Source organism: Sander lucioperca, chromosome 10 (assembly GCF_008315115.2).
Source record: "Sander lucioperca isolate FBNREF2018 chromosome 10, SLUC_FBN_1.2, whole genome shotgun sequence".
Lineage (NCBI taxonomy): Eukaryota > Metazoa > Chordata > Actinopteri > Perciformes > Percidae > Sander > Sander lucioperca.
The window spans coordinates 1,991,957-2,004,456 of NC_050182.1; the positions used below are offsets into that span (position 1 = coordinate 1,991,957).

A 12,500-nucleotide genomic window follows, 5' to 3' on the forward strand; every position below is an offset into this window, starting at 1 on the left:
TCTATGTGTGTGTGTGTGTGTGTCTGTGTCTGTATGTGTGTGTGTGTGTGTGTGTGTGTGTGTGTGTGTGTGTGTGTCTCTGTGTGTGTGCATGTGCGACCTATTCCTCCCTGCAGTGGTGTCTTAAGTGACTTATGTGAACAACAATCTCTGAAACTAGTCCAGTATTGAGCGAGAACGCTGTAACCGTGAACCGAGCTGTAATGTAACCCTACAGGACTAATGTTCAGCGTCCACTAAAAGTTCTGTTGTTGCTGCTGACAGACTCAGATTATTATTCTAAGTGTCTGACAACATTATGAAAGGATCCTTGTCAGAAAGTCCGGGGAAGCTGTTTGAGGTTTTGGCCGCTCTGACGTAGCAGCGTTCTATGTTCATCATGGAAAAAGATCAAGCAGCCACTGCACGGCCAATACACTGACACTAGAAACCTTTTATAAATGACATATATAATGACAGAATGTGTATTGGTTGTTGGTCGCAGCGGTGTCTGTTAGCAGTTAGCTCGCTCGTTAGCCGCTGAACCGCAGCAGCGTGCAGGCAGAGCGAGCAGCCGCCAGCTGTTGATCCGTGCAGGACTTCACCGTGAGCGGACTGTTTAGAGACCATGTGACCGGCAGGTAACGTTAACTGGTCCCTATACGCAAATATCATAAATGATAGGGAACCCAGCAACGGCCATGATGAGCTTCTCCTCCTTTTTCTCTGAACTAATGTTTTGGTAGGAACCAAAGTTTACATCGTATGTTTCTCTGGAATCAGCCAGCGTGAAGGACGTCTATATTCTGATTGGTTGCCGCTGAACGGCGTCATAGCTCATTACCATAAAGTTGACCTACTTTCAACTTTCTGATTGATGCTCTGGTCGCTCAAAACGCCAAAAACGCCCAAAACGTGACGCCGACAGATTTTCCGCTCCTTGCAGCTGACTTCCTGTATCTTTAGAAGATCAAGTCGGCGGCGGTGTGGACGTACAGTTACGGTGTGTGTGGTTGTTCATCAGGAGAGGATGTGGTTCCTCCGGCAGCAGATCCTGGATCAGAGGCGGGCGGAGGGGAGAGCGCTAAGAGCGACTGCAGGACGAAGAGGAGGAGGAGGAGGAGGAGGAGGAGGAGGAGGAGGAGGGAGTCGCCTTCAAACTCTCCTGCTGAGGTACAAACGGCAGCGCTGCGACCGTTGACCGTGCCCATCCTGGGCGTTGCGTTTTAACTAGGGCTGTCAATCGATTAAACAATTTAATCTAATTAATTACATACTCTGTGATTAATTAATCTAAATTAATCGCATACATAATTAACGGTGCCTGGACCGATACTTTTTAAGAAAGTAAAAAAAGAAAATAAAAAAAAGGTACTAAACAGTCGGCGACATTAAAGAACGGCTTGTTCATTGCTAAGGCCATATGGTCAAAATTAAATGATTTAATAATAATGTATAACAATAACAATAACGTATTTCACTAGTAGATTGCTGTTGAACGACAAAAACAACCACCAGATGGGAAAAGGACATTTACAATAACTTAAAATGCACCACGAGGCTGTAGTTTACCAGTTTCATTGAACGCACCGTCTGTGTTGTTTTTTCCGACAACAGCAGCTGCAGATTGTTACATCCCGCTGTTGAATCCTCTACAGTGAAACACAGTCACACTTTACACCGTTTAGCGTTAGCTGTCAGCATCGTAACCGTGTTTAATCCAGCTACTAGCTAGCGGTAGGCTAACGTTAGCTGCTGTCGAGTATAGTGTTAACTAGCTAAAGGTAGGCTAACGTTAGCTGCTGTCGAGTATAGTGTTAACTAGCTAAAGGTAGGCTAACGTTAGCTGCTGTCGAGTATAGTGTTAACTAGCTAACGGTAGGCTAACGTTAGCTGCTGTCTAGTATAGTGTTAACTAGCTAGCGGTAGGCTAATGTTAGCTGCTGTTGAGTATAGTTTTAACTAGCTAACGGTAGGCTAACGTTAGCTGCTGTCTAGTATAGTGTTAACTAGCTAGCGGTAGGCTAATGTTAGCTGCTGTTGAGTATAGTGTTAACTAGATAACGGTAGGCTAACGTTAGCTGCTGTCGAGTATAGTGTTAACTAGCTAACGGTAGGCTAACGTTAGCTGCTGTCTAGTATAGTGTTAACTAGCTAGCGGTAGGCTAATGTTAGCTGCTGTTGAGTATAGTTTTAACTAGCTAACGGTAGGCTAACGTTAGCTGCTGTCTAGTATAGTGTTAACTAGCTAGCGGTAGGCTAACGTTAGCTGCTGTTGAGTATAGTGTTAACTAGATAACGGTAGGCTAACGTTAGCTGCTGTCTAGTATACTGTTAACTAGCTAGCGGTAGGCTAACGTTAGCTGCTGTCGAGTATAGTGTTAACTAGCTAGCGGTAGGCTATTGTTAGCTGCTGTCGAGTATAGTGTTAACTAGCTAGCAGTAGGCTAACGTTAGCTGCTGTCGAGTATAGTGTTAACTAGCTAGCGGTAGGCTAACGTTAGCTGCTGTTGAGTATAGTGTTAACTAGCTAACGGTAGGCTAACGTTAGCTACTGTCAAAGACAAACCTCAATATGGAATGGATTAATCTGCATTATTTTTTTTAACGCGTTATTTTTTCTCAGATTAATTTATTGAAATTAACGTGTTAATGCTGACAGCCCTAGTTTTAACCCAAACCTAACCCCTGCCAGTGCCTTGGGGACCGACTCACTGTTTTAATTTAAATTTTTCACTGTTTTAACCATTTTAATGTTGACCAGCTTTTCCTTCTTTTAAACAGCTTTTATATAACCGAACCCAGCTTTTTTAAGGAGATTTTTAAGTGTTTAATTCACACCAGTGGCCTCCTTTTAACCCAAACCTAACCCTATTTTTTATCCTCAGGGGCAAGTAATTCAGACAGTATTTTAGACCCTTTCAATGTTTTTATTTTAATTTTTGAGGTTAAATAATGTCTTTAATATTGGGTTAAGAATTTATTTTGCATTGTGACGCCGGACTATTTATTTACATAACTCCATATATATATTTTATTTATTTTAATTATTTATTTTGTAATGTCTCTAGGAGAGAGACCGGGGTAGTTTGGAGGTGACCTTTTATTTAAAGTTTTAATCTCCCGCTGTCCGTCCTGTCCAGTGGTCCTTTTAACCAGTTTTTAATATCTGGCCTTCTTTTAAACAGCTTTTATATAACTGAACCCGGCTTTTTAAGGAGATTTTTAAGTGTTTAAATCACACCAGTGGTCCCCTTGTGCCCGTGCCCCTCGCAGCGCCCATCCTGGGCGTTATCAACGCATTATCAACACAGATTTAGATAATGAACAACTAAACGTTACACACTGGGACTTTAAATGCTATACAATTGAATAAAACACCCAAATTCAATGAAAGTAGTGACTTGATCATTTATTTAACTTGTGAAGACCGTCGTAGGGAACAATCCACGTTATTGTTTTTGAAAATTTGGTTGAAAGAAACCCACATTTGTGATATAGAGACTTTTTGAAAATGGGTCAGATTTGACCCGAGGACACCAGGAGGGATAAATGAAGTGTGTGTGTGTGTGTGTGTGTGTGTGTGTGTGTGTGTGTGTGTGTGTGTCTCAGGTTACCTGGAGGGTCTTACCTGTCTCACCTGCTGGGTCTGTCGTCAGTCAGCTGTCTGTTCTGTGGCGATGCGATGAGACCTGAGGACGACAACATGGCCGCCTGTGATGTCCCCCAGTGTCCAGGTACCATAGACTGTATATAAGAATGGACCAGCAGGTCCCGTGTCTCTAGACGGAGACCAGTGAAGGATATTAGAAGATCTTTCCCGGTGATGGCTGAGCGTTACTGAGCAGCCTCCAACTGAGCTTGAAGACGTAGATGTGACGTGAGCAACCTGTCTGAAAGTTGGAAGTCTTCTGGTAGCTGTGCCAAGAGAAATCTCAATCATTCCCAATCTAGCAGAGACGGAGAGCGTAGGTATATGTAAGGAGATAACATAGACACAGGCTAATTATTGATCACTAAAATGATAGTTAACATTAGTAATTAAACTTAAACAGCTAATGGAAGTCCAAACTGCCTGAGAGCTTCTCCTGTACTATACGGTAATTCCTCTACTATGAGACAGTAAGTCTCGTGGTTATGACCCAATCGTTAGCCTATTTTTATAAAAACGTCTGCTACGGAGCCATAACGTGAGCTACAAGGTAATGGAGCCTTTTATACATTGTCGTGTTTCTTTAGAAATAAACAATGGACAAATAGAGTCTTTAAACTCTTCAGATGTAAAGTTATTCTCTGTCAAAGTGACGCCAAAATTTAGAAAAAGTCAAATATCTTTAATGACTGTATGTCTCATGTAGCTTTCTCACATTCTCACAGTTCAATCAATCAGTCAGTTTAATGTTCAGTTTCAAAAGAAGTTCCTTATCCATCGTAGAGTTTAGCAGATCAAGCAAAACTAAGATTACATTTAGGTGTGTGTGTGTGTGTGTGTGTGTGTATGTATGTATGTATGTATGTATGTATGTGTGTGTGTGTGTGTGTGTGTGTGTGTGTGTGTGTGTGTGTGTGTGTATGTGTGTGTCACTGATAACAGCCTTTAGCTGAGACACAAAGACACTTTAAAGACAAACAAAGAAAAGAAAAATGTCAACAACATAAAGTTGTTTTCTGTGTGTGTCCACTGCTGCAGGGTCAGTGTGCAGCTAAAGTTACAGTCTATTATCTGTCGGACTAAGTCAACAGTTAGACACTCCCTCAGCACACACACACACACACACACACACACACACACACACACACACACACACACACACACACACACACACACACACACACAGCAGAGACACATACACACACACACACACACACATGCACACAGAGACACACACACACACACACACGGTTTCACTATCTTTGTGGGGACCCGTCATTGACATAATGCATTCCCTAGCCCCTCACCCTACCCTTAACCATCACCACTAAATGCCTAACCTTAACCCTTACCCTCACCCTAACCATAACCTAATTCTAATCCTAATCCTACAACCAAGTCTTAACCCTCAAACAGACCTTTAACCTTGTGGGGTCCAGCATTTTGGGCCCACAACACTGTGCAGACCCCACAAATATACTGTATTCCCCGGTTTTTGGACCCCAAAACTATAGTAAAACAAGCACACACACACACACACGCACCCACACACACACACACACACACACACACGCACCCAGACACACACACACACACACACACACACACGCTAACAATAGATGAATTCCTCTGCTGCTTAAAGTCTCTGTGACTCTGATATGAAGCTTGATCAGTTAACTCCTCATGTTACTCACACGAAGACAGCCGCTATAGTGATATTTTTGAGTATTCCTGCAACTCGTGACTATTCCCCCTTACGTTAGTTACGTTACGACTATAGTGCTAACTTGGTTCGTAGTAAAGTATCAAGTAACAAATACATTTACGTTTTCAGAACTTACAAAGTATTCTGATCAAAGGGTTCATATTTCTTATAAAATGACGGCAACAGCTCACCGTTAGGCGTACGTGACAGTTAAGGCGCTGACGCACCAACCCGATAACCGGCCGTCTGACAGTCTGGCGAGGTCGGTGACTCGAGTCTGTTCGGTATGTTCCGTGCCGTCGTCCGTCGGAGGAGCCGTCGGCCTTCATTTTGTCCGACCTGACTTGCTGGGTCGGAGGGCGGGCAGTCGGACTCAATGACCAATCTGATTGGTGGAGTTGTAGCCCTTGACTAGCGAATCAGTGCACTTATGTTAGCGTGATGATCAGCCTCTCAAAATCTGAGGAAAATCTTTTAATCTGACCTTTGTTGATCTGAAATGAAGACAGATTCAGCAACTGCACGGCCTATTTCTCTCTTAAAATGTTTTCAGAAACACGTTTCGGTGAACTATTTTAGTCCAATATGAGATCGTATTCTGAACGAGCCGCCATTAATGGCCGGTTGTAAAATTCGGGAGCAGCCAGACCCACGTGACGCGTTCGTCCAATCAGCTGCCGGTTTTCATTTTTTGGGCGACAATACAGATTAGCGCCGCCTGCTGCTATGGAAACGTATTACATCTGTCATACGTGAAGAACATACACTTGAGTCGGCATCTCTTCAGTGTGTTCTGAGGCACTTTTTTGACCGACTCGGGGAGACTGATCAGTCTGACTGCCTTTCTGCCGACGGTCGGCTGTCATGTTGGTGTGTCAGGACCTTTAAGTTTAGTCGACAAAAGCCGCGTACCGGTCACAGTCATTACAGCAGCCGTTGGTAGTTGAGTTTAGCAGAAAAGAAGTTAGCGTCATGTGGCGACGACAGTTAAGTTTAGATACCAAAACAACCAGTTAAGTTTAGGAAAAAGATCGTGGTTTGGACACCTGTTTCCTGGGTGAAAGTCTTGTGTTTTCTCCTTAACTTCTTCAGGACGGGAACACCTGTTTCCTGGTGAAAGTCTTGTGTTTTCTCCTTAACTTCTTCAGGACATGAACACCTGTTTCCTGGGTGAAAGTCTTGTGTTTTCTCCTTAACTTCTTCAGGACATGAACACCTGTTTCCTGGGTGAAAGTCTTGTGTTTTCTCCTTAACTTCTTCAGGACATGAACACCTGTTTCCTGGGTGAAAGTCTTGTGTTTTCTCCTTAACTTCTTCAGGACATGAACACCTGTTTCCTGGGTGAAGGTCTTGTGTTTTCTCCTTAACTTCTTCAGGACATGAACACCTGTTTCCTGGGTGAAAGTCTTGTGTTTTCTCCTTAACTTCTTCAGGACATGATCACCTGTTTCCTGGGTGAAAGTCTTGTGTTTTCTCCTTAACTTCTTCAGGACATGAACACCTGTTTCCTGGGTGAAAGTCTTGTGTTTTCTCCTTAACTTCTTCAGGACATGAACACCTGTTTCCTATGAAGCTGCTCTCTGACAGTTAATACTCCACATCCTGTCCTCCACATGTTGTTCCAGCTCTCGTCTTCTTTTACGAGCTGCTGTTTTATTTTTGCAGGCATGTACTGTCGGCCGTGTTTCCGCAGTTTGGGAAACACGTGTGTCGTCTGCGCGCAACCTCTGACCTTCCAGGAAGACGGCGAGGAGGAGCGGTGAGTGTTTCTAACTTCCACTGTCATGCCTCACAGCTGACCCACACATTCAGACTCAGTGAGTCACATGAAATGATTATAATTAGAGATGCACCGATAGAGCGGCCGGTGACCAGAATTGGCCGGTTTTCACGTGCTCGGCCATGACCGGCGACCGGCAGGTCAGTCTGACATTATGCCGATTTCATGTTGGTCAACGCTACAATTAACTGACAACATAAGTTATACCAGTTACAGTTCGCAAGGACGCACGCACACATGGACGCCACAGCACGGACGCCACAGCACGCTCTCTTTCTCCTTTCTCTCAACTTCTCCGCTGTGTGTGGTGCGTACCCGCACGCGGTGTGAAGCGTGTGTCGGCGCTATTCTCCACATGTAGGAACCTGGTGAATTAACCTGCAACATGTCAGCTGTTTGGGAATTCTTCAGCGTGTGTGCAGAAGATAACAAGTTTGCAATATGCAACACCTGCAAGGAGAAAGTAGGGCGTGGAGGGACGACACCAAAAACCTAAATCACATTTCTTTAGTTGATATTGATGTGAAAAGAAGGAAATGGTTCTAACATTGCTCTTTAGATGTGTGTGAATGTCCCACACCAGGAGTAATTTATATAGTTCTATTATATAGTGATCCATTATCTGTTCAAAACATGTTCTATTAAAGAAAAGATAGAAAATAAATATTTGTGTGTGCTGTAAAGTGGTTAGGAAATCGAAATCGGCCTAGAAAGTTGTAATCGGTGCATCTCTAATTATAATCTGAGGTGGAAAGTAACTAAGTACATTCACTCAAGTTCTGTACTTAAGTACAAACTCAAATAACATGTACTTCACTTTAGTGTTTCCATGTTCTGCTACTTTCTGCTTGAACTCCGCTACATCTCAGAGGGAAATATTGTACATTACTTTTGAAACAGTCAAAGTCGTACAATTTCAAGAAAAACTAGAACTGCAAGCAGTTATGACGGGGCCCAAGCTACCCACGGCAGTCGCCCCCGACGCCCTGGGGAGCGCGCAAAAGCGGAACCCGAAGCCTGGTGGCGGGGAGGCAAACGTCGATAAATATCGAGAGACGCGAGCCGCGACGTCTGCGGTACGTCGCCGTTGCAAACGTAGCGGTCAACAGTTCACCTCCACGTATATACAGACCACCTTAAAGAATGCTCTACAACAAACAAACTTCTTAACCCCCCTGACCGCGGGGTACAGCAGAGAGAAATGAGAGAGTGACCAAGAGGGTGGAGGGGGGAGGCAGGTGTGGTGGTTGAAGGAGCAGGGGAGGTGGTCACGTTGTTGCAAATGGCTTCATAGGCGCCGATTTATGTTTTCCTCTGTGGGTGCTTCGTGGGAAATTAAGCATCAATGTCACCGACATAACCAATCACGCTATGACAGACGCTCCACTTAGCACCAACTGCAATGTTTAATTGCACGGTATCGCCGCCTATGAATGGTGTTAATTTTGGATTGAAAAAGTGAGAGAAAAGAGTTGAATTTGTCCACTGTGATGGTTGTAGAAACTTTGTCAGGTGGGTTAAGAAGTTAGTTTGTTTAACGGTAGGAGGCAAACATCAGTAAATATTGAGAAGTGTGAGCTGCAAGGTCTGTGGTACATTTCCATTGCAAATATTCCAACATTGAGTAAAAGGGCCAAAACTCATCTACGTTGATTATAGCGCCCCCTAATGGCCGATCTTCGCCAGATTTGGTAAGGAGCCTCAGAGCGGCATGCCGAACGAGCATCACAACTTTCGTGTTGATTGCATTTACTGTGGCAGAGATATTGCAATTGCAAATTCCCCATTCAAATGCATTGAGTTATGGGCCAAAATAAATAAACGTCGCTTATAGCGCCCCCTAAAGTCCGATCTTTGCCAAATTTGGTACAGAGCATCGTAGTGGGATGTTGAACAATGATCTCAAGTTATTCGTTGATAACTTTTAATTTGGTCGAGATATGATATGATAAGTGTGTGGTAGCTAGCCAGAAAAATTAGTTTGGTCGTCAAATGCGCAAACTTTAACGTAGCAAAATTCCTTGGGTAACTTTTGGTCAGGTCCATCTGGAGATGCTACATACCAGGTTTTGTGCTGATCCGTCACACGGCCTAGGACAAGTTCGAAAAAGTTGGTTTTGCGCATTGCGCGATATTGCGGAAAAAGATTTAAGCAGAAATGGGCGTGGCCTATATCATGTGATTCAGCTTGATTCAAGGAACACGTGGATCAATGGTTTTTTAATGTGCGATGTGTAATGTGGGAGTTAAAGGCAAAAAAACATTATAGCGCCACCTAGTGGTCCACATGTGTAATTTTTGGTAGGTGTGGTCCATGACCCATTGTCTATCTACCCTGTAAATGTAGACATGGGTCCCATAGGCCACGCCCACTTTGACCCCTCAGTACCCCACTCAAGGGTTGGCCTCAGGAGTGGCCCTAGATGGTACCCATCAAATTCTGTAAAAATTGGATGAGCAGTTCATGAGATATAAACTTTTTGTACTTGTAGCGCCCCCTAGTGACCAATTTTCGTAAAAACGCGTAAGCGACACCCGGAGGTTCACAACAAACATGAATCTAAAGTTTGGCGTTGATGGCATTTATTTTGGCTGAGATATGGCAAAGTTAGTGTTTTCATAGTTAGCTACACAAATTTGTTTGTGCGTAATATGCGCAATTTTTATCCTATCAAAATTCTTTTTATTAACTTTTTGTCAGGTCCATCTGGAGATGCTACCTGCAAAATTTCGTGCCAATCGGTCGCACGGTCTAGGAGGAGTTCTAAAAAGTTATTTTATTTTTCACGCATAAAAGTTTAGTCGGAAATGGACGTGGCCTATATCACGTGATTCAGTTGGATCCAGGGAACGCGTGGATATTGACCCTTTGCAAACACGTCACACGACCACGTGACGGCGCCATGACGGACGGCGGAAGCACAGGCTAAACAGTAGTGGACGAGCGGAAAGTTTCATAGTTTCAATCAGTTTGAAATACATAACACTAAATAAACTGTATTTATGGCTTTATATGGCTTCTTCTGTTGAACAACAAGTTGTCGTGCCGTTATCGGTCGAGGTAGGGCATCTGGTAGGTGCTCACAAAGAGCAGTATTTGGAGAAGTTGGAGATAGCATTATTGGAGACCGACCCTTAATTCGTTCTCCCTCCGTTTTCACGGACCTCATTAAATCACAGAGTCTGCCCGACTTCAGTCCACACGATCTGGACCACTATGTGGTAAATGGGGTACCCCCATATACTGGTGCTGATCTCAAAGCTTTTAAAAGTCTGGATGCTAACCAGTTCTTTGTAGCTGGCTGGGTTAGAGGTACCTGATGCTACGCTAACGGGGGGGGAGGTACCTCATAATGGCAAAAATAAGACATCAATCTAGGGTTTATTTTGTATTAACATCTATTCTTTACTTAAAGGAGAATTCCGGGCAATTTTTACATTAATCTTGATCGCTATAGCTACGCGAGTACTTTCGATAGAAAAAAACCCTGACCCGAATCAGTGCAGGTAACATGGAGACGCTACAGCTACGTACTACAAGCGTCCACTGAGCTAAAACGGCAGTGGTCGGGGCAAGTTTTAGAGTGCCTTTGGGCCTCTTAACAGACACTAAATGCAATTAATATGTCTGTGCCACATGAACAGGGCCCTTACGTGTCAACAAGATGCGTTTTCAACTCAGACATTGTTTAAATTCACCTACCCCTGGTCCCTGTCTCAATCCTGCTGGTAGCTAGCTTGCCCTGCTAGCTGATAGCCGTTAGCTGCTAGCTGCCGTCCGGTGAGTGTATTCAGACAGGCTTCTGTGATAATCATCCCAATAATAATCCGCGGAGCGGCGGTGGTGTGGCTATGTCCTCCAGAGGACAGGTCATGCCCCGTCTTGAAGTTTATTCCCCCCTAAAAAAAAAACAGTAGTGTGGTAGTAGCTGGACGGCATTCACCGGACGGCAGCTAGCAGCTAACGGCTATCAGCTAGCAGGGCAAGCTAGCTACCGGCAGGATCGAGACAGGGACCAGGGTAGGTGAATTTAAACAATGTCTGAGTTGAAAACGCATCTTGTTGACACGTAAGGGCCCTGTTCATGTGGCACAGACATATTAATTGCATTTAGTGTCTGTTAAGAGGCCCAAAGGCCCCGACCACTGCCGTTTTAGCTCAGTGGATGCTTGTAGTACGTAGCTGCAGCTTCTCCGTGTTACCTGCACTGATTCGGGTCGGGTTTTTTTCTATCGAAAGTACTCGCGTAGCATAGTGATCAAGACTAACGTAAAAATTTACCGGAATTCTCCTTTAAGTAAAGATTTATATAACACGTAGCCCATGTTTTTAGAGGACATGGTCGGTCGTGGCTACCCATACCGTTGTTCACTGCGTGTGCCAATGCAACTTCCTAGCTAATGGATGTCTGAACACATCCCAGCTCTTGGAAGGGCAGTCATTAACTATCTATCACACGTTAATCCATGCAGTAAATCACGGAGTGTCTATGATCAGTAGTAACCACACATAATTGTAACATCTAGCCATCTTCTTATCTGTGATTATATTCGCTGCGTAGCCTATGTTTAGATTTGACCGGTGGATATTACGACGCGATGGGCAGCAGCTAGCGAGCCGTCCAAAGCTAGCTGCAGCTAGCTCGTCAGCTAGCCGGGGTAGGAGCTCCGCAGACCCGCATTTAACTCGTTTTTGAAGCTAGTTTCCGTGCCATGTCATCTTTAATTTAACCAATATTTTTTGTATGTGTGTTAAGTTAAATGATCAATGGAACGGCTTTCCTTTTTTGGATATGTAGCTAGGTCAGTGAATAACTGATGTTAGCTAGTTATGTGGGTCATCATCGGGTTGGACCTGTTAGCTGGTTAGCACGGCAGCTAGCTGGTTGAGGATCATTTTATTTATCACTCATTTCCATTTGAAACAGAAAGGCAATACATACACATGCTTGTGTTGGTGAGGATTACTCTGCACATTGTGAATGTGAGAACACGAGCGAAAACGTACGAGTTTAGCTTGCCGTCCGTCTACAGCATAGCTCTTCCGCCGTCCGTCATGGCGTTCATAATTCGCGCGAGTGGAGTGTGAAGTCAAGTGCAAAGGGTCAATATGGTTTTTAAATGTCCGGTGTACGGTGTGGGAGTTATAGGGCCAAACGCGGTTTTTTCTGCTATAGCGCCACCTAGTGGTGGAAGTGGGTCTATTTTGCGACTGAAGTCCAAAATAACTAATATTTCAGAGAAAAAGCTCGTAACCAAAACATTGAAGTTTGTCTAACGGTAAGAAATCTGTTTGTTATTTCTTTCAGGGACTCCAGCGATGACGAGCAGCTGAACTCCACTCACGTCGCAGACACACCACTGGTGAAGAGGACAATCTCCAC

The 12,500-nt window shown here is 44.1% G+C and overlaps 1 protein-coding gene across 1 annotated transcript in view; it reads left to right on the forward strand.

Moving 5' to 3' along the window:
* Positions 1-12,500, forward strand: part of dcst2 (DC-STAMP domain containing 2) — a 36,781-nt gene that overhangs the window by 23,405 nt on the left and 876 nt on the right. Inside the window, exons 12-15 of the mRNA XM_036006350.1 lie at positions 1,004-1,152; positions 3,592-3,716; positions 7,002-7,095; positions 12,426-12,500. The exon at positions 12,426-12,500 is cut by the window's right edge and continues 76 nt beyond it. Of these exons, the coding sequence (XP_035862243.1) occupies positions 1,004-1,152; positions 3,592-3,716; positions 7,002-7,095; positions 12,426-12,500 (443 nt within the window). The remainder of the gene's footprint in view (positions 1-1,003; positions 1,153-3,591; positions 3,717-7,001; positions 7,096-12,425) is intronic.